This window comes from Penicillium soppii, assembly GCF_028829465.1.
Source record: "Penicillium soppii strain IBT 18220 chromosome Unknown utg000001l, whole genome shotgun sequence".
Taxonomy (NCBI): Eukaryota; Fungi; Ascomycota; class Eurotiomycetes; order Eurotiales; family Aspergillaceae; genus Penicillium; species Penicillium soppii.
In genome coordinates, this window is record NW_026643231.1 from 948,568 (window position 1) to 972,460 (window position 23,893).

Here is a 23,893-nt window from a genome sequence, read left to right on the forward strand (position 1 = left end):
GCTTGCACTGCACAGATAGGGTTGCTCAACTTTTATATCGACTTTGGCTTTGTGATGTAGGTAAAAGCCCGACGAAGGACCGGGTTGTGGCTTTGTTTCCCGGCTCTATTTCCCGTGGTTATGGCCTGGGCACCTCGTATGCATAGATGCCTAGAATACCAGCCGTGACGAGCCATCCGGGTTTCTGCGGGGAGGATTTTCGGATTGTTGAAAGATCGGAAGATGGTTGACCTCATATTCTACTCTCGTTGCCTCAAAACTTGGCAGGTACTGATAAGGCATGTGAAAAGTCTCAATTCCTAAAATTGAATGCGAAGGAGAGCCCACATCCAATATTAAGTCTAGTTCTGAATTATGAACATTCAATCTAGGCCATCTTATGATTCCCCACTACAACTCCACTATTCTGGGGGTGGATGACAGTCCGTCGCATTGCCGGCTGAAATATGTACTCCGGATTTTCAATTGGATCTACACTATGTTCAGGCATGAAGTTGTGTATGTATTAGTGTTCACTTTTAATAATAATGAAACTTGAATCGAACACCAAAAAGTACAAAAATGGGAAACTCATTTGTGACAGGTTCTTGGTTGGACCCCTCTTTTGTGGCTTTTCTTCGAGTTTCCATCCTATATTATTTACCTTCCTTCTTTCTCAGATTGCTTAACAATGGCCCACTTCCATGTAATCGACAAGATGGCCGAGTTGGTCTAAGGCGCCAGACTCAAGAGTTATCTCTTCGCTGAACTCAGTGAGCATTCTGGTCTCGAAAGGGGCGCGGGTTCGAATCCCGTTCTTGTCATATCTTTTTTATATCTTTTTTTTTGTCCCGGCGTATAGAGTTTACGAAAGACATATTTTTCCATACAGTCTATCAAATGTAGCAGTTAGTTAGCTGCTGCCTGAATAACAAATATCTATACTCCGTCTCAATATGATTCTAGGTATAATATCATAATTACGGTTATACGCGCTAGGTGGGTGAATTTTGGATCTGCAGTATGTCTGGTATTGTTAGTATTGTTCGCTTCAATAATGAAACTTGAATCAAATGGTGAAAAGTATAAACAAAATGAGAAATCAATTAGAACAGGTTTTTGCTCAGCCCCTCTTCTGTACCTGCTTTCTTCTACTTTCTATCCTGTTTTGAATGCACTACGTTGTAAAGTTTGCCTAATCCTTGTCTCAAGTATCAGCATTGACATCATTTCCAGAATACTAATCGCATTGAAAAGCATTACTTTCAGGCACATACATACATATGTAACTATTTTCCCATGTACGTTGTATGTTAAGGTCTCCTTCCTAGCGCAACCTCGGAACCTCGCGAATTGAGCATTGACACCCGTAGACCATGTAAATTACCCCAACCCTTGTTAATATTACCTACAAGGAAAATCCAAGAAAGTACTCGCTCCAATTCCCTCGAGTCCCCTCCAAAGCAAGTTTGCCGAACACGCTAAACACAAACGGAAATCAAACAACCCCTCCATAAACAATTGAACTCACAACTTCACATCGTCACGAACTCAACCCTAACAACCTTCAAAATGACCTACCTAGTCCTCCCAGAGAAACTCCTCCTCATCTCCCTAAAGATGTACTTCACCCCCGACGAAACCCTAACATACCTGAATAACCTCCTAAACACATCGAACAAAATCATCCCCAAAACACCCAAACTCCAGCTAGGCCTAATCCCGGATTTCCTAACAATCCACCCTTGCGCACAACTCCTCACGCAGAACAAAAACCCCCTCCTCCTCGGCGCACAGGACTGTTTTTGGGAGTCCGCAGGCGCATACACAGGCGAAGTGTCCCCCGCCTCACTGCACAGTCTCGGCGTCTCAATCGTCGAGCTAGGCCATGCCGAGCGCCGCGCTATCTTCAAAGAATCAGACGAAGAGACGGCGCGCAAGGCCGCCGCCACCTGCAAGCACGGCATGATACCCCTAGTTTGCATTGGGGAGGTTAGTGCGCCTGGCGCTGTGGCTTCGGCCGCTGTTGGGTTGGCGGTGAATGAGTGTGCTGTTTTGGTGAAAGCTGTGCTGGATGCAATTCCAGTAGATGCGCCTGTTATCTTTGCCTACGAGCCTGTTTGGGCAATTGGAAAGCCTAAACCTGCGGGCGTGGATCATGTTGCTGCTGTTGTGGAGGGGATTCGGGGTGTCATTGGGACTCGGGATGGGGATGTCAGGGTTCTCTACGGGGGAAGTGCGGGGCCTGGGCTTTGGGGGGATGGGGGGTTTGGGGAAGGCTGTTGATGGGATGTTTTTGGGACGCTTTGCGCATAAGATTGAGGGGGTGCGCGAGGTTGTCAGGGAGGTTGAAGAGTCGCTGTCTGCCTAGTCTGTGTGCTCTTCTTGTCTTGCATTTCTAGATGCACCCAAGCAAGGTATCTACATTCTTCCCTATATGCTTTATACATTAGGTTCATATTTTACATTACGGTATGTTTCGCATCATACGGACCCTTGTTATGGTTTTACGGAAAAGTACAAAACATTGAAGACAGGTGCATCTAGACTGTTCAAGAGGAAGAAGAGAAAAAATACACCAAAACAAAAAAGTGGGAATGCCCATTGAAGGCCCGGAAGCCTATGTCGGGAACACCTTTCTGGGGAAACCGAACCCACAGAGCAGTGGAGAACCTGGAATAAGCCGCAATTCCCCAGTTTTAGCTCATCACGCGCCGAAGATCAGCTCAGATGACCTTAAAGCTTTTTTTTAGTCTCCGCTTCTGCATATCGGTTCTCGGCTTTGCTAATGACTTTGCTTAGTCCAGGTACAATTTTGTAAACTAACATGCAGCCCTCTCCACTAGGTGGGTTTATTGTTGGCACTGAAGCTATCTCGTACTGATCGAGTAATCCGAGCTGTTGATATCACTCCCGAACTTGAAGAAAAGTGTCAATTCTTACCGACAATTATGAATGCCCGTTTTTCTCCTTCTTTCGCCCGCCCGGGACTTCCTCAATCGGTTGATCTATTGCATATGTTTCTAAATCCACCCCTGCTACACGGTATGCGCCATGCTGCCGGTCGACTAAACTCGGTCGAGATGCAAGAATGCAAGTCAAATGCAACAAGTCAGGAGATATAAGAATGTAAAATGAATTTTTTTTCCATATCCACCTGTGCATGCTATTTACATTATCTATCAAAGACCGGAAAAAAGAAAAAACCTTCACACCGCTCATTTCTTCAGCTCCTCACGTAGCTCTTTCTTGACCCGCGTGACTGTGCCAATTCCACCATAGACAATACCAGTGTACATCATAGCGACGGAGGCACCGGCATTAAGAGCCGCCTGCGCCTCTCGGCCGGTGGTAATACCACCGGAAGCGAAGATGACCTTCCGCGGCGAGTTCGACGCCTTCTCAACGGCCTGCTCGGATTCAGGGGCATCGGACTTGGCATCAGAAGCCGACGGCGGACCCTGGTCGAGCAGGGTGCGGTAGCGAGCGACTAGGGCCACGGAGCGGTCGAAGAGCTGAGGCCCGGAGTAACCACCTGTCTCTTTGAGGGTCTTCTGCTCTTCCTCTGGGAGTACGAAGCCCTTGGGAAGGGCGTCGGGGCGACGGTTGGTGGTGTTTCCGACGATGACACCGTCAACGCCAGAGTTCCAGACGGCTTCACAGATACCTGAGATCTGCTCGGTGGAGTCCTCATCCGGGCTGACCTTGACCATCACGTAAGGCTTGGTCTTGCGTTCAACGTTCTTGGCGGAGCCGACAACGGCCGTCAAGATTGCTGTCAGGGGAGCTGCGGCTTGAAGATCACGTAGGCCGGGGGTGTTGGGGCTGGAGACGTTCACGACGAGAATGTCGGCGTACCGGGCGACGCGTTCGACGCAGTAGACGTAGTCGCGCTTGATGGCTTCGATGTCGGAGTCTGGGGTGAGCTTGTTCTTGGCGACCTGAACGGCAAGAAGCTTGCCGGGGACGAGACTGCCAGGGGGAACGTTTGCCTCACCGTCCAAGACACGCTGCGAGGACTCATCTTGGAGACCGAATCCGGCGGCGTAGGCGAAGTCAGCGACACGCTGCTTCAGCACGGCTGCCATGTGGTCGGCGCCCTTAGAGTTGAGGCCGTAGCGGTTGATCATGGCGTGTTGAGAGGGCAAGCGAAAGACCCGGGGCTTCGGATTTCCATCCTGGGGCAGAGGAGTGGTGCCGCCGACTTCGACAATGGCGGGACCAAGGTCGAACAGTGCATCGGGCACGTCGGCGTGCTTATCCAAACCGGCGGAGATACCAATGGGGTTGGAAAGATTGTATCCAAAGACCTGAAGGAATTCGGTCAGCAATTGGGTACTAAACGGGTTATGAGAGTCCTTACCTCAGTTGAAAGGGCACCATCGCTATCTGGCTCTCCGCGCTCACGCGGGTGAAGACCATACGGGTAGAGCAGCTTCAGCATGTCCACGCCCATGTGATGCGCATCCTCCGCATCAGGGTACAACAAGCGGATCAGAGGCACAATTCCATACTGGTGGATACTGGCCCTAGTATCGGTTCCGTAGATGTAGCCCACCAGCAGCGTCAAGGCCAAAGAGGTACCGTACAGTAGCTTCTTAGAGCCACGGCCAGCCTTGCGGGGGATCTCCTTCGCAGTGTCCTTAACTGCCTCCTTCGCAGCCTCGGTGGCAGGTGCAGCGGAATCTGAAGCATATCTCGAGGCACCGAGCCGCTCGGCCCGCTGTCCAAATACCGAAGGCCGTTGGGCCCAGCGGGAGGTGGGAAGGGCACGAGCCCGGACGCTGGCTCTCCAAGCCATTGCTGTAGAGCTGAAGGCCATTTTTACTGTGGAGGGTGTGCGGATCTAATCTTCTCCGGCGTCGCAACGCCCGAACCTATACAGCGGTTAGTTCTTCCGAACGTATTGGATTAATGAACGTAGATCGTTGAGTGCGACCAGCTCATATACATTTGGCTAGCCAATTGGTGTTGCATATATAAGTCAATATGCATATGCATTGAGTTAACTTACAATTGCAATTGAGCACGATCCAAAGTTCCTCGCACGTCCCTTGCAATGCTCAAGGGCGCATTCGGGTTCTTTTGTTGTCCGGGCGGTGATGATAAATACTTGCAGAATATCCATTCCAAGGCGGTCGAGTTCAATGCAGTTTTGCCAGTTGATTCAACATTTTGAAGATGGTTTTCGTTCTTTTTTCTTATAAATGATAGTCTTTGAGACAAAGCTCCCTCTATACCTCTATCTATTTCTAGGAGTCTCCCAGCCCACAGGGACTTATAGACACAATGAAAAATCTCTTGGCAGACGATCATATCTTCAATAGTCACGCTCGTATCCGGCAAGCGATGCTATGACCAACTTTACTTCCACCGCACATCTCGCAAGAGGTCTAGCTAACTCCTGAATCTGAAACAAAGAAATAAATAGCATACCCCCCTCTTGTTTCAATCTTGTCTCCACAGTATTGACCTACAGTTCACAATATCATAATCCCACTGAATACCCAGAGATGCATAGAAGAACAACATCATCAACATCCGTGGGATTTGACCATGTCTGTTTCGACAACGACGATTCTCTAGACCAGGAGAATGAATCATCGCAGCAAGATTCCACAACTTCAAACACAGCAGCCCGAAACCAGTCACATCGTGCAGTGAAACCTTACCGCTCGTTCAATGTCTTCAAAGATGTATGCTAAGAACTCAATACCAACAAACACATATATCCTACATCAAACCAAGCTTATGGCTCCATCCAGGTAGCACTCGGCACGAATGCATTCAGCTTCTGCCTCCAAGTCCACCCATCCGGAGGACTAGCTCAATCTCCAAGTCCAGTATACCACACATTGCGCATTCCCTGGTACCGTCAGGGCCTATATCTCCCAGCATCATTCGATTTGTACACCGGCGGCAATGCCGTGCGCAGTCGCAAAGAACCAACTCCCGAGCCTGGGGATCATCGCGCGCACATCCATTACCGCGGTTTCGAGGGCCTGCTGGGTCTTCGTGTGAACATTGATATATTTCGTCAATCGGGGGCCTCATCGCCAAATGAGGCACTCGGCTCCTCAAATCTTGCTAAACATTGTTCGGTGGATATTTTTCGGAAGGGAATTGGAAGGACATATCGTGTTGACATTACACACGCTGAGTCTGTTAGGACGTTCTATTGGAAGGGATCAAAGACTGCATTATCCTTAATCGATACCGAGGATCAAAGTTCAAGTTCCCGTTTCAATGGAAACGGAAATCTGAAGTTCTTTGCTGCGGATAACCCGGGTGATATCATTGCGGTTTGGGGGAACAGGACCGATCAACGGATTCTTGGTTCTTTGAGTGTTATCACTGAGTTGGATGCTGACTCTGATGGGGTACTTGAGGGATTGATGGCTAGCTGCCTGGCTGTGGTCGTTGCAGAAAGGGTTTCTGGGCGCGGATGGCTAGGTGGGTTGGGGAAGTCCAGGGACTCTTAAAAGTCGATTCGATATTGAAATTTGTTGGAAATTTCAATCAACTATATCCTTTTAGCTATAGCAAACAGCCTAGTGAAGTTGGATTTGGTATTTTGTTTGGGAATGAAAGATTTCAATCAAGGCTCGAAAGAAGTTCCACCTGGAGATGAGCTGCTAGTTTGGTCTTTGATTACCTTCAGTCTAGCGGACAGCAAAAATTGACATTTGATTAGTTGATTATTTGCTGGGTATCATATTATGCCGTCACTCTATGTAGTTCTTAGATCTACAGAATTACAAGTCTCTATTGTAATCTTCACTCCTCTCTGTTCTCGGCGTACCTCTCAGCGCTCTTATCATCGATATCTCAGATACACGATATCCCCTAGATCATCACAAGATTATAGACTCTTCAACTCTGACGACTTGTCCACTCGAACTAGGTCCTCTGCCAGAGGCCTTGAGATGCATGCAGTTGAGTACATGATACTTGAAATAAACCTGTAGGGAAAGAACGCTAGAATCGTTATAGTTTATTGAATCTACTACCAGTTGAGACCTTAGACGCTAGTGATAGCTGGAGCAAGTTTAAGAAGGCTACATACAATGTAAATCGCTTGAATGTGAATATTAAGAGTCCAAGATTGCAAAGTAAATATAGACTAGTACAATCTTGAAAATATAAAGCTTCGCGCCCGGGCTTTCGTTTCTAGGAATAGCCTCCAGGGCATAGCGCTTCAATGACGTAATCTAACTGGATTGAGGGGAATCACTAGGGACACAACAGCTTTCTCTACGGGCACAACAAATTATGAAATACCCGCATTATATAATCAATTTTCTCTGAGATCGTTACCATACATTACCGCAGCAACTGCATTGCTTACTACTATAGCAACTACATTCTATATCATCATGCACTATAAGAACTCGCTCTCTTCCTAAATCTCTCTATACTCTTTATCTAATCCTGTCTTTCATCTTATCATGGAGCCACCAACTGAGCAAGTCTTTGAAACCAGAGAGCTACTGCTTACTTCTATACAAGAACATGCCTTATCTCGTGGGTATGCTATTACTACTATCTCATCTAATCCACATAGGAATATCACCCTTGGTTGTGATAGAGGCGGTATCTACCATGATAGAATTGGTGCTCTAGATGGGGCAAAACGCCGGAAAACTAGCACGAAGCGAATAGGCTGTCCCTTCCGTCTCTATGGGAAAAAGCTTGCTAATAATCAATGGCAAATTCAGGTCAGAAATCCTACCCATAATCATCAACCGGATGATAATATGATAGGGCACTCTCTAGCACGACGTCGGCAATTAACCAGAGATCAAAACGACACTATTAATCATCTATCAGAAATCGGATCAACGCCACGACAGATCATTAGCCTCCTACGAGTAGAGCAGCCTACTACCTTACTTAAAGCTTATGATCTCTATAATATTCGCGGCGAATTAAGACGAAAGAAACTCGGCAATTATACACCGCTTGAATTCCTTAGAGAGACACTTTAAAAGGATAATTGGAGATATTCATTTAAGCAAGATACTGAAGGCCATATCCTTTTCTTTATGTTTGCTCACCCTGAATCAATTAGATATGCTAATCAATATCATAGGGTCTTTTTATTAGACTGTACCTATAAGACAAATCGGTATAAGATGCCTCTTTTACATATTATTGGTCTCTCACCATCGAATTCATCCTATAGTATTGCTTTCTGCTTCATGCAAAATGAGCAGGAGCAAAGCTATAAATGGACTCTACAGACCTTATTTTCATGGCTAGACCCTCTACCCTCCCCCCCGTTCTTTGCACTGATAGAGATCTTGCTCTACTAGGTGCAATTAAAGCGATTTGTCCAAAAAGCCCACACTTACTATGCGTTTGGCATATTAATAAGAATGTGCTTGCAAAGACTAAGCAGTACTTCTCTTCAAACGAGGAGTTTGAGGCTTTTATTAAGTCATGGAAAGAGCTTATTAACTCATCTACTATAGGTGAATACGAAGCTCAACTAGCTAAGTTCGAGACTAGATTCAGTCTTAATCCTGCTGCTCTTCGATATGTGAAAGGGACCTGGCTAACCTATAAAGAGATGTTTATTAGGGCTTGGATAGGGCAGTACCTTCACCTTGGTAATTGGGCTACCTCACGAGTAGAAGGCTCTCATGCTTTTCTAAAAAAGTATATCGGGGCATCAACTGGTGATATGCTCTTCGTTTTTGAGCGAATCAAAAGTGCTATACAAGCTCAGCACTACGCCCTTTCATCTAATCTTGCTGAAGATCAGATTAAGACGCTTAATTTCAGCTCCCACTTTCTCTATTCGAATATTACAAAGAGAACATCACGATATTCAATTTCTTTAATCTCTAAGCAAGCTGCTATAGCTAAGAGAGCTACTCCCGAAGCCCCTTTATCTAACTGTACTAATATATTCACTAGGACAATGGGTCTTCCATGTGCCCATAGAATTGCTCCCTTATTAATGAATCACCAACCAATTCCACTAAGCGATATTCATCAATTCTGGAGGACGGGCCTTAGTAATAAGCTATCAGAGTATCTGCCAATACTTGATCCCTTATTACTAGGACCCCCGATACCAAAGAGAACAAACCAACATAATAAATCATATCAAAGCAATGAATCATCAGACCAAAGGATTATCAAGAAGAAAGCGCCATCAAAGTGCTCAAATTGTGGGGAAATCGGTCATACAATCCGTTCCTGCAAGGTATAACAGGCTGTATATAACATTAGAGACATCAGATTGATTTTAGATGATAGGAATTGAAGGAAGAGAGCGAGTTCTTATAGTGCATGATGATATAGAATGTAGTTGCTATAGTAGTAAGCAATGCAGTTGCTGCGGTAATGTATGGTAACGATCTCAGAGAAAATTGATTATATAATGCGGGTATTACATAATGTGTTGTGCCCGTAGAGAAAGCTGTTGTGTCCCTAGTGATTCCCGGATTGAGGTCGTTTCTCGAGAAGAATCTACTACTACTGCTATATGTAACAATTATTGAAATTTGGCACAACAATTGGGGTTCCATAGGCCGGTTGGTTAGAGTGTGGTGCTAATAACCAGAGTCGAGAGTTGATCCCATCTGGAATCATTTCATTTAGTATTTTTTGTCGTTTGTCGCTGTCCTAATTTCAGACTCATCATTCCAATAAACACAAGCCTATGTCCAAAGTCGAGGGTTATGAATGGAGAATTATGAAATGGAAATAGCTAGGTAGGTGAACTAGACACATGGGATTCACTAGCTTACCCCGAAGAATCTCATCAAGCCTATATCTCATGGCATGAATCAGATATCACGGGTATATATGTGCCTTGAAACTACTCGGGGATTCTCAATACCACTCTTCCATCAATATCGGAGCGTTCCAGACGGCCCAGAACATCATTGATCTGATCCAATTCAAATACGTTAACATGGGCTTTGACATCACCAGCAACTGCCATAGCCAACAGCTCATCCATTTCAATTGATGTTCCTGCCGAGTTTCCAACAATAGTGAGACCTTTAGCAGCATGTTAGTTCAATCTGCGTAAACCCAAATATCTCATAAGTACGGAATGAGACACTAACCCTTGACAATCATATCAAATGGCGTAGCTGGAAGTCTGAATGGATTACTAGGAATACCGACGCAGACAAGAGTCCCAAGAGGCCGCAGCATTTGCATGCTTTGCTCATATGCCCGCTCGCCATTGGCGGTGCAGATGACAGCATGTACACCGAAGCCAGTCTTGGCTTTGATTGCCTGGACGATGTCGACTTCTCGGTAGTCAAGGTAGTCGGTAGCCCCAAGAGATAGACAGAGTTGTTTTTTTATATCTCCGCTTTGAATTGTCCTGAGTTTAGTTGATGTCCAATTAGTATTTTCAGTTTCGATCATCACATACCTATCAATTGCAAAGACTTTGAGGTCTTTCTTGACAGCAATTTGGATTCCCCTGTATGAAATATTGTAAGAAAAATCACGTTGTAGCTTTGGAAATTGAGATGAAGTACATATGACCCAGCCCACCTCCTGCACCAATGATGGCAACATAATCTCCTGGGCGGGTTTTTGTCTTCATAATAGAAGAGTACATAGCAATCCCGGCTGGGAATAGATATTAGTTTTGACAATCCTATTATTAAGATAGTTTAAACATACCACAAAGGAGAGGTGCTGCACTGTCGGGGGATAGTTTCTCGGGAATCTTCGTCACATGGAGCGCCGGACTGACGATATATTCTTATAAATGGATTAGAAGTGAACTGTTTAGTTTGACTGACCAACAGGATGGGACATTCTCACGTTGAAATGTACCAGGCACATTCTGTAGAGTAACAAGGTAAATATCAATGAATATGTGTGATAGATGGAAAAAATTGAGATGCTCAACTTACTGCGCCGGAGTTTTTCTGATTCGGACATGCGGTATGGTTTATATCACATATCTCACACTGACGGCAAGAGCTATAGAGCCACCTAACCGCTCAAATTGACCTAGCGTTAGTAACTATGGTTTTCAAGAACAGCCGAATGAAAAAGGCGCAGACCTGATGCCAACCCTAATCCCCATCCATTCATTCTCGTCGACACCTGGTCCCACTGAAGTTTACAAAGATGAATTAACAGCTGTTCTGAGCCAATCACAAGCTAGACGTGAACCATACCTTCGACAACTCGTCCAATACCTTCATGACCCGCCACATCTGTCGACATAGGCGTTTCGCCACGGATGCTGTGCACATCTGAATGGCATACACCAGAAAATTCAAGCTTCACGAGGATTTCTCCCATTGTTGGAGTCGGGACGAGGCGATCACATTTTATCTCCACCCGTGAGGAAACGGACGTTTTGGCAGATGCGACAACCGCAGCAATTTGGATCTTAGGGACTACCATTTTGATTTGGGAAAAAGGTATAGAGGTAGTCACTTCGGATGTTAGTCGATCAGGAAGAGAATCCGGGTTGTATGAGATGGGAAGTTCGCAAGTTGTTATGATGGGCGCTTGACTAGTCATATCGCAGGTGCGGGGATGAGGTACGCCCAGGTGGGCAAGATAAGCATTGCATAAGTGACATAAATGCCCAGGTGGCATAGAGTAATTATAACCACATATAGCAAGGTATGTAGCCCACAGCTAGAGATTTACAATGCGGGAGAATGCCATACAGGCTTCTTTACGGCCTGAAAGATTCAATTAAAAATTTATTGGTAGGCTGCAGGAATCAGGAACCAGCAAAATCATGAAGCGATATAAGACAAGAACTCCACAAGCCTCAGTAGAGTCGAAGGGAAAAGGCGGTACAGTACCTCGAATGCAACAGAAGGTATCCAAGTCGTCAAGAGAAACTCGAACACCAAGGTATATGAAAGATAAAATCTAGAACCCGACACAAAACGCCTAAAACTCATGCGTTCTCCGACTGGATTGTTTGCTGCAAGTGGATGTTTTATTAGTTCAAGAAACAATCCTTCAGGGGAGGGAGTAACATACCACTAGCCAATCCATTCCTTCGTTGATACCCTTGCCATCGATGGCAGAGCAAGCAACAATGCTCCAGTTCCGGTCCCGCAGTTCCCCCAGTTTCAAAGCCTCTGAGATTTCGCCAGCGCCCTTGGCACCGGGCTGATCCTGTTTGTTGGCAAATACCAGCAAAGCCGCATCGTGAAGTTCCTCCTCGTTCAACATGGCTGCCAGTTCATCTGCCGCGGTCCCCAGCCGCTCGATATCTGTGGAGTCGATGACGAAGACCACTGCGGCGGTGTTGGCATAGTAGCATCGCCAGTATGGGCGAATGGAGGTTTGGCCACCAAGATCCTATATCCAAGGTATATTAGCAAAACTCGAGCGATTTTTGAACTTGATGGTACCCACCCAGACGTTGAGATTCAGATTCTTATATGTGACCGATTCGACATTGAAACCAATTGTAGGTATCGTGGTGACAACCTCACCAATCTGTGGATGTGAAAGTTAACCCCATGAGCCCTAAATGCGCTGAAGTATCGATATCCCAGATGCAATGACTCACCTTCAATCTGTACAGTAGAGTGGTCTTACCAGCATTATCCTAAATCATTAGAACAATGACAATCAGCTTCGGCCCTTGTCATCGTATCCTGCCTTCCCCGCTTAGTGGGACAACATGTAGGAGGTGACATACAAGTCCCAAAATGAGAATTCTGATTTCCTTCTTGGACCAAAGAAGGGACCAAATGCGTGATAGCGAGCCTCCCATGATGGAGTGTAGTGATGCGCGTGTGTTCGTTGATTCGGTGAGTATGTAACTGGGGTAATTGGGGATAATGTGCCCGGATGACGTTGCACGTAAATCGTAAAAAGCTATTCAGCAGGAAACAAGCCCGCTATGGTTATGGTACAAAGTAGATGGGAGTGAAAGAGAAGAGACGCTGGTGGCAACCGCATTGGATTCTTTGGTCGGCCTGTGCGGTGGGCGGTCAATCGGGGGATCATCGTTGCGCGGGATTGGAGCTCCTCAATTCGAAAACCCTTGCGATTGTTCATACCCATCTGTTTGATCAGAACTTGGTTTAATTTTCTATATTCTTCAACTACCACATCCTACCATCAGAAGCGTAACCCCAGCTTTGCGATCATTCCCGGCGCCCTCCCTAGATTGGCTGTCGTCAGTCCCAATTGCAGATAGCTGATCACCAACCGGTATACATCATGGTCGGAAAGAAGTCGGGCAAGGCCCTTCGGGATGAAGGTAAGATTGCTTAATGACGCTGGTGAGTCCTGCGAGCGCACGACAATAGCTAACACGAGACCTAGGCCTGGAGCGGACCGACAATAACATGGAACTATCCAGTTGGCCACAGATCCCAGCAATCAATCAGAAGAACTACTACACGTATGTGTTGATACTAATCCAAACAGTTAGACAGACATGGTTTCGGAGGGACATCAATACTGACTGCGCGGCTTGTAGTGACTACCTGAAAAGAGACGACCAGAACCTCGCATTTCGACTCCAAAATGAAGAAGCAAGGACAAGGATGACCAAGAAAGCAAAGGATCACGATCGCGATCAGGCGCTTCCCAAGACTGAGAACGCGGAGGGCGATGCCGAAGTAGATGCTGATGCCAATATGGAAGATGCGGAGGAGACTCCAGCTGAGGTAATTGGCTCAAAGGTCATTGTCATTCATATGGGCAGTCAAAACCTTCGCATTGGCCTTGCCAGCGATGCACTGCCCAAGACCCTACCCATGGTGATTGCGAGGAAGTCGGCGACCAGCGAGTACGAGGATCATCCGGAGCCCAAGCCCAAACGATTCAAGCATGATGATGGTTCGGAAATGGAGCCGGAGAAGGAATTCGGAGCCGAGGTATTTCTATTTTATATTGTTTAATATTGCACTGGCTGATTTACTTACAGTGGTCGTCTCATTTCGGTCGGATGTCTGCAGATTTGAAGGTGCACATGCGACAGAACAAGCGAAGGATGCTTCCAAACTCGAAGGAGATGGTGGTGAACTATAACCGCAGGACTGTGCCCGAAATCATTTCTGAACACAACGACCCAATGCGTGCTGAATGGACCGAGTTGTCCAATCCTCCCCCCGAGTATATCGTCGGGCAACCAGCTTTAAGGGTACCGGACGATTCAAAACCTCGATACAAGCTCTACTGGCCGATCCAGAATGGGTGGTGCAATGAGAAGGACTACGCAAGCAAGAGAGCACTTTTCCTGGATATCTCGTTGATCGTTGAAGATGCGATCAAGAATCAACTCCACTTGACAAGCAAGAAGGATTGGACTCAATACTCGTGTGTCTTCGTTATCCCAGATCTCTACGACAAATCATACGTCACTCAAATCCTGGAGATGTTGATGCGAGAGTTTGCGTTCGCTCGGGTCTGTTTCATTCAAGAGAGTCTTGCAGCCACTTTCGGTGCCGGATTCACCTCAGCCTGCGTGGTCGACATCGGAGCGCAGAAGACCTCCATCTGCTGCGTGGAAGAAGGCATGTGCATCGAGAATTCGCGAGTTAACCTGAAATATGGCGGTCAAGATATAACTGAAACGTTTGTCAAAATGATGCTACACGACCACTTCCCATATTCCGACATCAACCTGCGGCGCAGACACGATTTCCTTTTGGCCGAAGAGCTGAAGAAGAATATATGTACCATGGTCGAAGCGAGTGTCTCTCCACAAGTGTTCGACTTCCACCTTCGCGTAGCAGGAAAAGACACGCGAAAGTATACTTTCAAGGCATTTGACGAAGTCCACCTTGCACCAATGGGTGTTTTCGAACCTGCAATTTTCGACAACGAGAACAAAATCGAAGGAAGACGCACATTGATCGACGGCTCAGTCGACATCTACGAAGGATCCCCCAATGACCCTACTTCTGCAGCCCAATCAGAGATCTTGACTGCAATTGCTCCTCCGCTGCCCAGTAATGGTAAGACGAACGGGGAATCTAATTCGGGCGCACCAGACGTTCAAGCCACACCAAGCCGCCCCCAGCATCCGAACGCCTTGAGCAAAGTCCAGGATCTAGAGGGTACTCCGCGCTCCTCCGTCGCCGGCTCTCCGGTGCCCGAAACCACCGGAACACCCCAAGCAGTGGGTACAAGCACTCCTGCTGTTCCATCCGCTGCCACTCTGCCTCCACGCCCACCCGCCGTGGAATATCGCGATGATATCATGCCAATTTTCGGCCTGGACAATGCCATCTTGACCTCCATCGCTCATGCTGCTCGTTCTGACGATAAGAAGATGCGAGACTTCATTGGCGGTATCATGGTCGTTGGTGGTGGAAGTCTGACTCCCGGATTCCATGCATTTCTCGAAGAGAGACTGCAGACCCTTCGCCCTAGCTTTGCGAAGGAAATCATGATCGGGACCCCTCCCAGAGAACTGGATCCACAGGTCGTCGTGTGGAAGGGAGCCAGTATCTTTGGCAAACTGAACACCACCAATGACAGTTGGATCGGAAGATTAGAGTATGATCGGCTTGGTCCTCGTTTGATGGCATACAAGTGCATGTGGGCCTATTAATTAGCCTTCTATTTTCGGAGATTCCGTGATGTTATTATGAAAATTAGGTGTGGGAGTTGCTTGTTTTGTTTTCTTGATCGAAAAGATTTTAAATAGCTTTTTAATTCAATGGAGTACTCTGAACACGGAAACAAATCCGAATAACAGTTGTAGTCAATAGTAGTCAATAGTAGGCTATTCTCGCTATTTGTAGTGCGTCAATAGCAATTCAACCTTTGTACCCACGCACTCTCACAACGTAAAAGATATATCCACGCACCGCTGTCACGGCGGTACATATGGGCAAAATGTTCAATTAGCTCGACTCCGGAGCCATGGCAGCTTCGCATATCTCAATTTCGCGCCAGTTTGAATAAAACTCCCCTCGTGGAGATTTACGCAATTAATCACAACACTGCGAGCTTTTCAATCACCTCGCCGAATTCCCGCCACACTTCGAGCCTCATACGTGTGTTTGCGATCCATCCACTTGGACTCAATTCATATCGAGCTTTTGTACTGACTGGATACTGAAGTCACCCCCTCTTTTCGTGCGCTCTGATTGATACTGAAACGATAAATCTCTGATATATTCTGGTGAGTCTACCTTATTTACCAATGCGCACCGAGTTGCTAAGCGTATCTGACCGATCAGCATCACCGACAACCGCGAGAACAATTAAACAGACAATGTCTTCCAAGTCCAAGGAAGGACAGTCCTCCGGTGGCTTCCACCAGGAATACATTGCCTCTCTACGTTACCGCAATGATCTGCCTCCCCCAGATATGCCCCCGAAACTCCTCGACATCCCCCACGAGGGCTTGAGCCGGTTCCTCACCCCCGGGTTCGCATCGAACCTGGCCCGTCGCGAGGAGCCCAACATTGAAGCCGATGCCGAGGGCGGAATGCCGATTGACCTAGTTGGTATTCCAGGATTGCACCTGGGCGACGAGAGCGGTGCGCCAACGCCTCATCCTTTCCAATTGTATAACTCTAGCTTATATCTTCACTAGCTATCATGGCCCCCGAGAACCCTCAGCCCATCGACCCCGCGGACCTACCACTTCTGATGACCATTGAACAACTCCGTAACCCCGCCCCGAAGAATGCCAACGTCAGTTTCCTTCGGCGTACACAGCATATCGGAGTCGACCGCGGTGCGGGAAGTGAATCCCACGCTGCGCCCGTGAAGCCACAACCGCGCAATACCAGGAAAAAGCCCACCGTCGATGATCCGAAATACGTTAAAAAGTTCATTCAAAAGGGCTTCGACATTGCTTATCCGCAGAGCAAGCACACCGGGGAGGACACTGACAGCCACATCCGAGGACTTGCTCCTACGAAGGCAGAAGTGGACGCCTGGGCTAATCCCGTTCACCCCGAAAACGCGAAAAGGAAGCCTGTAGGATTCTTCCCTGTCTTGCCTGATCTGGAGGGATTCCCAGACCCCGGTGGCTATCTTCAATTCAAGTTTGACAAGGCGCCACTGGCAGCCGTCGGAGGCAAACGAGACAAGCGCATGGATGTCGGACTTATGGCCCCAATCGCTCCCGAGCAGCGCATCTGCCAGGAACATGACAACAAAATGAAACTCCACCAAAAGAATCCCAATCTTTACCCCGACCCAGGACCGCTTCCCTATGATTACCAACTTTTCCTCCCAGAGAAGCAACAACACGTCAAAAACATCTATGCAAACATGGATCTGGTCAATCCAAACCGCGACAGCGAGGATCTCTACAACAGCGAGACTGCCGAGGGCAGCAAGTTCCACCGTTACGATCGTGTTCGCACGTATGCTACAAGCAATCAGACCTTCAACCAAGAACAAAAGGACCTTGCATTGACGCTATTCGAGCCGAAGGATGGCGACACCAGACAATTGGCCGCTTACTACTATTCAATTATTGGTAAGACCCGTCTCAAGCCCGAGCGCGCTCGTACCATTGCGCAGGCCGGCCTTGCTCCCACCTCTACCCAACAAGAGGAGCGAGAGGAGCAAGTCGACCAGATGCAAGTCGTTGTTCGGGACCCCAATGATGCAGAGGTATATAAGCGCGCTTTGTCACGTCTGCGCATTGATCCCAAATTTGAAAGCGATATGCCGCCTGAGCCAGTCATTCAAGACGAAGAGCAACATGAGGATGACGAGAAGCCGGCTGAAGAGGATACTCACATGAGCGATGATGAGTAGGCTCTACTAGGTGTTTTTATGTAGTATGGATTTCTTGAACATTTAAATCTCGAGGTTTCTGCTCGGTAGATTATCATGGGCTTGGCGTCTGAGCAATGGAAAATGGCGTTGCGCATTAATTAAAAGATATACACACAAACTTCATATTCCTCAAACCTCCATCCATAAGTACTGTTAAATTCCGATTAGAACCTCTCGCTGCAGTAGTAAGTACATATGTTTTTCTAGGAAATCTGGTCCTTTTGATGATCTTCCACCACGTTCCTGAAAGTCTTTTCGATATGCTTCAAACATAGCTATTCCTTTTCAATCGCGAATATGTTTAGCAGCCGAGAGAAACGTCATATCGACTTTTTTCAGACACCGCTTGGAATCTATGGGTTATCCTCCAGACCAATAAGAATCCGTGGCCGCAGGCTTGACATGAACTGATGCATAGGTGCAAAAACAGAGTTCTCACATAGAGACAGTAGATAATCGCGCTCAGTGGGTAACTTCGGCGGCTGAACCGCCTTCAGATACAGAGCCGCTGCCATCAATGGGAAAGGAACGAGGTGTTGACGAAAAGCTCCAGTAGACGGATGCAGAAACACTGGGATACAGTGTATAATACTGCGACAACAATCATCTGCATCGATGCTCACACCGTCGGGTTCCTCCGAGAAGTCACGGTAGAGACTGTATGCCAGGAGACTGGTGGCCCAGTAGAGTGTCATTATGTGGGCATCCGCAATTCTATCCGTTGACATGCTGACAGGAAACCGCCAATCTTGCACTGAGGAAGACAATGTAACACCGAACTTCGAATTCCAGGTTGCAAGTCTGCCTATCACAGCAGACACTCTTTTCTGTATGTTGTGACGTTGGCTTGGCTGTGTCAGGATCGTGTTGTCAATATCTTCATAGAGTGAGGGAATCTCTAGAAGAATGTCTATTAAGAAGTCTTTCCGTGTCTTTCGATGTTGACTCCAAGGGATGGTCATCCAAGCTGCCTCGTTGAGAACCAGCTTTTTTCGTTCACTGAGTGCGCATTGTACCTACAGACAGATTAGTATCAATTTCAATATTCGAAGCCGACGATTTACATGATTAAGTCGTCCGTCAACAAATAACCTATGAGCTGGGCCGGTGATATAGAAAGATGGTGGATTGGATACGATAAGAGCGAGATCTCCAGAATGATGAACTCTCCAACTGCGGGATTGCGTTTCCTGGTTCCTCCAGTCGCCGCCATACAGCGCCTGAATAAAGATTAGCCGAAGGCGAGATGGAAAGTATACAAACAAGAAAAATATTTAATATCATGTACCTCATAGAGACTAAATACTCGTGCAGCACCCAGAAGCTCAAGCCCGTGTTTCCTATGCGAGCTCAATGCCATTCTCATTTGTTGCAAAGCGGTAACATGCAGCTTTGTAGCCTGCTGCTTCATCCAACCAGGGTCATCATTATTGATTGCCGCAGCTCGAAGCGCCATTGCACCAAGCGCTATCCGGAGTAGGTTATTGCCTGATGGGATCTCTCGAATTACGCTAATCGACCCGCCCAAAGCCCGCTGAGTGTCGTCAAACAGTGAAGAGAATTGACTGTTCGGCAGGTAAGTCTCCCAGAACAGGCCTTCGAAGCCGGATTCACGGGCAGCGCGAGATAATGTGACGGATTTTATCAAGTTGAATGAAGATGAAGACGAAGATGCAAATGATTGACTCTGGGAGTTTGTGGGCAATACCATTGTCGTGACAAGGTGATTGGTGTGATGAGAGTCACAAGGGAGAACTTTCAATTGGCCATTTTCATAGTATCGATGTACAACCAGTTCGGTATAACCTTCGCAAGGAATGCAAGCCTTTCTGCACTGACCGCAGGAGGGTTGTTGTAGATCGCACTAGTCTCGTTACTAATGCCTCTTCAACGATATTGTTCTGGACTGCTCCCAAAAGCTGTGAGAAACGCCACTTACACCTTTCTTGCGCCGCCTGCAGGTCCGACATGCCTTGGAACGCCCCGGAACCCCGACCATTGGAGATTGGGCTGATACAATAGAAGGAAGTGCTTTGGTCCCACTTCAGCTACGTTTAAAATTAGTACTTCTATTTAGGCAAGGATCTGACTGCATATAACAGTGCTGTCAGTCGATCAGAAGAATCGGTCAACAATATTGAGGTGAACTTGTGTAGATCAAAAGTGAGGTTGTGTCAGACTTGCACCCCCACATCAGTTAAAGCCTGTGGGGAAGTACTTAGTGCCCGAGCTAAGCCTAAATGGGAACATTTCGCGCGAGGTACAGCACATTTGGGGGCCGAAGTATCTACTGCCATCTACTCTAGCCTCCTTTGATGTCGAATTAATTCCGATAGCAGATTGTACTATCTCAATTTGCCAGAATGAAGTTCACCTCTCGTATCTCCAGATCCACTCACCGACCCGATATCTGCCGTTGTATGGTATCTGGAGAGCTATAAAGGGAGGTGTTATCCCAAGGGTAGAAGAGAAACAAAACCAACCTGAAAGCTTTCTCTCAAATAAACCTCTAACCCTCACTTGCATGATATGAGACTCAATGATATCTTCTTGCACATTTATGTTTGCCTGCTGGGCGTCCCCATTGCTCTTGCTGGACCCTCCTGCTGTGGAACAGACTTTACAAGCAGAGCCTACCATGACAACCTCTTGAAGGACTACATTGCCGTCTGGGGTGGTGACATATCTCTCATTGAGGGTACCTTCCACCCCGATGTTGTGCTTTATGTCGACCGGTTCCCTTCAGCAAGTGGCAAAGGTAGCTCGGTCACCAACGTGACAAACAAAAGGGATTTTACTGCTTTGTTGAGCGATCTCAAGATCGGCAGAAACAGTATTATTTTGAGCCTATCTGATCAGTCACGGCAGAGCACTTGATTGCTGTGCGGTGAAAAATGAATGGTATTCTTGGGTCAAACTTCACGCTGTTTCCAATGTAAGTTTGAGAGGACTTCAATATTTGATATGCAAGAGCTGACCATAAATTTTGAGCAGACCCTTGAAAGCAGGAGATGGTGTGACCTATGATGGGACTAAATTCCTTGTCGAAGAAGATTGTACTGGCAAAATTTGGGAAGCCTATATTGCTGGGGACAGCATTTCATATTCCCATGCCATGGGATTGGAGACCGTGACCGTATAGCAAAGATTGAGATCATGACTGGGTCGATTGAGATTTGGGTCGTTGACTAGATGTCCGCTCGCCACATTTGATTATCCAGGCTAGCTTGAAATGCCACGGTCAAGATGCATAACCTATTCCCAGATAGCTCAAGTGAGTACAACTAATAGCAGAAATTGAGTTTTCATTGGGCCTCCATGGCGTCTTTGCCCGCGCTATATCTTCGAAAGTTTGAGTCCATTTGAACAGAAATTCCAAATGCTACATAATCTTGCGGCTTCCACTATGCTCTCTTCTTAACTTTCACTTGGAAATCTATGGGTTTCACAAACCATCTTGCCTTTGTCGCCCAGTCTGCTTGTTCAATGTTCTGGCTTAATTCGAAGTCAAAGTCCCTCACCAAAACGGGAATTAACTTGCTCATTTCTAGCAAGGAGATGTTCTTTCCAATACATGTCCTGGAGCCCGCTCCAAAGGGCATGAAGCTCTGCTCCATGACTTTCAGTTGTTCTTTGCTTGTTTCGAGCCACCTTTCTGGCCTGAAAGTAGCCGCATCTGGGCCATAGATATCTTCGTCGTAGTGGGAGACCCAGCTGTTTATCCCGACATTGACCTATAGAACTTTCTTAGCTAATAACATATACACACAAAATTGAGGATTTCTTACTCCTTCTGGAAAGAATTGCCCAGCAAGGAATGCGCCACCTTTAGGAACGACCCTGAAAAGGGGATACCCTGTTCCAGGATGGATTCGCAATGCCTCCTTCAGAACAGCCTGAAGATAGGGCATCGCCTGTGTCTCTTTGAATGTTGGATTGGAGCCAATTCCAGAATCTTGGATCTCGCTTCGCAACTTAGCCAAACAAAGCGGAGTTCTAAGGAGGTGGTATAAAGTCGAACTCAAACTTATAGCGGTAGTGTCACTCCCGGCTCCAACGTTTGCACCTGCAGTAGTCAGAATATCCCAATCAGAGATGCCATGTGGATCTTGTGCCTGCTTTTGGACAAGTTTCATAACAATATAGGACGGCAGGTCGACACGATGATTTTTCATTGTTTGCTTGGATTTTTGGATGTGCCGAAAACTGAACTTAGTGATGTAGGTCTGGTCCATGCCTAGAAGCTTCGAAACCCGTAGAAAAATTGGATACATCCAGACGTATAGTCCAATATAGGAGGAGACAGTGAAACCCGTGTCAAGAGCTTTCATCATCCCCTCTATATCTCTACCAGCTTCGAGAAATCCAAACCGACTACCAAACTATTCTTCGTTAGTAGAGCTTCCACTCAGGATTCAGCGGATAAATAGAAGTACCGTGATTTCACCAATCACATCAAACGCGTAGCATTGGAACCAATGAGCCATGTCAATCCAAGTGCCTTCCTTCGAGGACTCATCAAGTCGCTGCTTGAAGATTTCAATGCAATTGTCCACAAATGGCTCATAAGCCATCAGTGAAGTCATCGAGTACATTGAAGCAACCTTCTTACGGCTCTCCGCGTGCTTTTTGGACTTTCGCTCCGAGAATAAATTTGTCAAGCTGGAATCGGTGCTGAAGGTCCATGCATCGTACCAAGTGGACTTTTCAAACTTGGTACTGTGGCCGTATATAGTCTTCAATGCGGAGGAGTCGGAGATACTGTAATAATTTGGGGCTATGCGGATGATTTTTCCTGTAGTCGTGAGGTGATATCAGAATATGCCCTAAGAGGAATGAAATCCTTGGATATACTTACCACTTTTTTGGTGGAGTTTTATGTTTTGATAGTGGAAGTCACCGCATTTCATCTGCCATAGATACCACAAATTGGTGACTCGAGCAAGAGCTGGCCCTGGTATAACGAGAGCCGCGGAATTTCTCAAAGAAATGAGGAAACGAATTAAAAGTACTGCGACGCCAAGGTAGATGAGATCTACAAGAGAGATTGACGACAGAGGCATAGTGATCTATGAGGATAGAATAAGATAATCGATAGCGACTGACTGATTCAAGGAACTGATTTGACATTTAAGTAATGTCTCGAGGCCCAAAGTTCTCGGAGCTAGGTCATCGGAGCTTCCATTTTCTGACTGAACCCGTTACTAGGCTTTTAGTCAATACTCTTGTCCCATGGTAGCACGAAAACTCCGCTTAGAAGCAAACTACAACGAGCATAATTTGCTGAGTTTCTCATCTGCAGACTCAATTTGGCGCTTGATCTGCACACTTTCTTACTCGGGATATAGATATTTCCGCTTACTCAGCGGAACGTCCCCTCAGATCCGTTCCGAGATGAAGTCTAACGGAGCCAACTTACTTACAGTAGTTGTGTTGAAACTTGAGACAGTTGGTAAAAAGGGGACAGACTTAATAATCGAAGAATTTAATATTAGGTGGAGGCTAAAATACATTCTTTCATGCGAGGGAGACTTCTACAAATTTATACAACTAAGGATAGAAAAAAAGAGCAGAGTAACATAGCTGCTGTCAATTAAGCATATCTCTGGGTTACATCTCGGGAGGACTTAGTGTCTCAGGGTTTCCATATCTCTGCACAAAATCCCTCGTGATATCAATGACACTGTAAAGCTCATTAGCCGCCAGACTAGATGGAAGGTTGAGAATTACCCCACTGTGTGCGAAGCGCCCCATTATCGACAAAGAGCGCTGATACCTGTCAAACCTCCTAGCATGATATTAGCTACAAACTTCAGGGAATAAAAAGACTTGATGAGTATCATACAGCCTATAGAGGTCTAGACGACCTTCGAAGTTCTCTTCCAGCGGCAAAATATTGACGAGCTTCTTGTAGGCAGTAATACACTCAGGCCCAAACCAATTGCAAGCTGGACGCCACTGGCCAAACTCATCTCCAAATTCCAAAAAAAAAAGAGAATTGGTCTCCGAACACTTTTGGAAGGAGAACTTACATTCGTTGTGTGCAAAGAAGGAGCACGCATCAAAGACAAAAGGCTGGCCGTTGTCCACGACCCTGTGTTTCCGTACCAAAGGCCTCCATGGACAAGGGAATGTTTCATTTTTCGACCACCACTCCCGAGAGGCCTTAGCAGCCTCGGGATGA

General features: G+C 46.7%; 11 protein-coding genes across 11 annotated transcripts; 6 read left to right on the forward strand and 5 right to left on the reverse strand.

Annotated features, from left to right (window-relative positions):
- Positions 1 to 1,551: 1,551 nt before the first annotated feature.
- N7529_000356 (triose-phosphate isomerase) lies at positions 1,552 to 2,265 on the forward strand (the record flags this gene model as incomplete). The annotated part of the gene is made up of 1 exon (XM_057235887.1): positions 1,552 to 2,265. The coding sequence occupies one exon, from the start codon at positions 1,552 to 1,554 to the stop codon at positions 2,263 to 2,265; it is 714 nt and encodes a 237-aa protein (XP_057102690.1).
- Positions 2,266 to 3,197: 932 nt separating this feature from the next.
- N7529_000357 (dihydroorotate dehydrogenase 2) lies at positions 3,198 to 4,801 on the reverse strand (the record flags this gene model as incomplete). The annotated part of the gene is made up of 2 exons (XM_057235888.1): positions 3,198 to 4,289; positions 4,343 to 4,801. The coding sequence occupies 2 exons, from the start codon at positions 4,799 to 4,801 to the stop codon at positions 3,198 to 3,200; spliced, it is 1,551 nt and encodes a 516-aa protein (XP_057102691.1).
- A 691-nt stretch (positions 4,802 to 5,492) lies between these two features.
- Positions 5,493 to 6,461, forward strand: N7529_000358 (uncharacterized protein; the record flags this gene model as incomplete). The annotated part of the gene is made up of 2 exons (XM_057235889.1): positions 5,493 to 5,675; positions 5,745 to 6,461. 2 exons carry the CDS (start codon positions 5,493 to 5,495, stop codon positions 6,459 to 6,461), a joined length of 900 nt encoding a protein of 299 aa, XP_057102692.1.
- Positions 6,462 to 9,811: 3,350 nt separating this feature from the next.
- On the reverse strand, positions 9,812 to 11,376 carry N7529_000359 (Alcohol dehydrogenase superfamily zinc-type; the record flags this gene model as incomplete). The annotated part of the gene is made up of 6 exons (XM_057235890.1): positions 9,812 to 9,996; positions 10,065 to 10,330; positions 10,382 to 10,432; positions 10,491 to 10,584; positions 10,639 to 10,719; positions 11,145 to 11,376. 6 exons carry the CDS (start codon positions 11,374 to 11,376, stop codon positions 9,812 to 9,814), a joined length of 909 nt encoding a protein of 302 aa, XP_057102693.1.
- A 511-nt stretch (positions 11,377 to 11,887) lies between these two features.
- On the reverse strand, positions 11,888 to 12,718 carry N7529_000360 (ADP-ribosylation factor family protein; the record flags this gene model as incomplete). Its single annotated transcript, XM_057235891.1, has 5 exons — positions 11,888 to 11,914; positions 11,974 to 12,297; positions 12,355 to 12,438; positions 12,512 to 12,550; positions 12,644 to 12,718. 5 exons carry the CDS (start codon positions 12,716 to 12,718, stop codon positions 11,888 to 11,890), a joined length of 549 nt encoding a protein of 182 aa, XP_057102694.1.
- A 452-nt stretch (positions 12,719 to 13,170) lies between these two features.
- N7529_000361 (putative chromatin remodeling complex subunit (Arp8)) lies at positions 13,171 to 15,514 on the forward strand (the record flags this gene model as incomplete). The annotated part of the gene is made up of 4 exons (XM_057235892.1): positions 13,171 to 13,210; positions 13,276 to 13,354; positions 13,433 to 13,832; positions 13,883 to 15,514. The coding sequence occupies 4 exons, from the start codon at positions 13,171 to 13,173 to the stop codon at positions 15,512 to 15,514; spliced, it is 2,151 nt and encodes a 716-aa protein (XP_057102695.1).
- A 669-nt stretch (positions 15,515 to 16,183) lies between these two features.
- N7529_000362 (uncharacterized protein) lies at positions 16,184 to 17,688 on the forward strand (the record flags this gene model as incomplete). The annotated part of the gene is made up of 2 exons (XM_057235893.1): positions 16,184 to 16,451; positions 16,508 to 17,688. The coding sequence occupies 2 exons, from the start codon at positions 16,184 to 16,186 to the stop codon at positions 17,686 to 17,688; spliced, it is 1,449 nt and encodes a 482-aa protein (XP_057102696.1).
- A 374-nt stretch (positions 17,689 to 18,062) lies between these two features.
- N7529_000363 (uncharacterized protein) lies at positions 18,063 to 19,420 on the reverse strand (the record flags this gene model as incomplete). Its single annotated transcript, XM_057235894.1, has 3 exons — positions 18,063 to 18,725; positions 18,774 to 18,929; positions 18,998 to 19,420. The coding sequence occupies 3 exons, from the start codon at positions 19,418 to 19,420 to the stop codon at positions 18,063 to 18,065; spliced, it is 1,242 nt and encodes a 413-aa protein (XP_057102697.1).
- An 818-nt stretch (positions 19,421 to 20,238) lies between these two features.
- Positions 20,239 to 20,586, forward strand: N7529_000364 (uncharacterized protein; the record flags this gene model as incomplete). Its single annotated transcript, XM_057235895.1, has 1 exon — positions 20,239 to 20,586. The coding sequence occupies one exon, from the start codon at positions 20,239 to 20,241 to the stop codon at positions 20,584 to 20,586; it is 348 nt and encodes a 115-aa protein (XP_057102698.1).
- A 17-nt stretch (positions 20,587 to 20,603) lies between these two features.
- Positions 20,604 to 20,851, forward strand: N7529_000365 (uncharacterized protein; the record flags this gene model as incomplete). The annotated part of the gene is made up of 2 exons (XM_057235896.1): positions 20,604 to 20,644; positions 20,704 to 20,851. The coding sequence occupies 2 exons, from the start codon at positions 20,604 to 20,606 to the stop codon at positions 20,849 to 20,851; spliced, it is 189 nt and encodes a 62-aa protein (XP_057102699.1).
- A 262-nt stretch (positions 20,852 to 21,113) lies between these two features.
- Positions 21,114 to 22,772, reverse strand: N7529_000366 (cytochrome P450; the record flags this gene model as incomplete). The annotated part of the gene is made up of 4 exons (XM_057235897.1): positions 21,114 to 21,443; positions 21,498 to 22,091; positions 22,146 to 22,504; positions 22,568 to 22,772. The coding sequence occupies 4 exons, from the start codon at positions 22,770 to 22,772 to the stop codon at positions 21,114 to 21,116; spliced, it is 1,488 nt and encodes a 495-aa protein (XP_057102700.1).
- Positions 22,773 to 23,893: the final 1,121 nt, after the last annotated feature.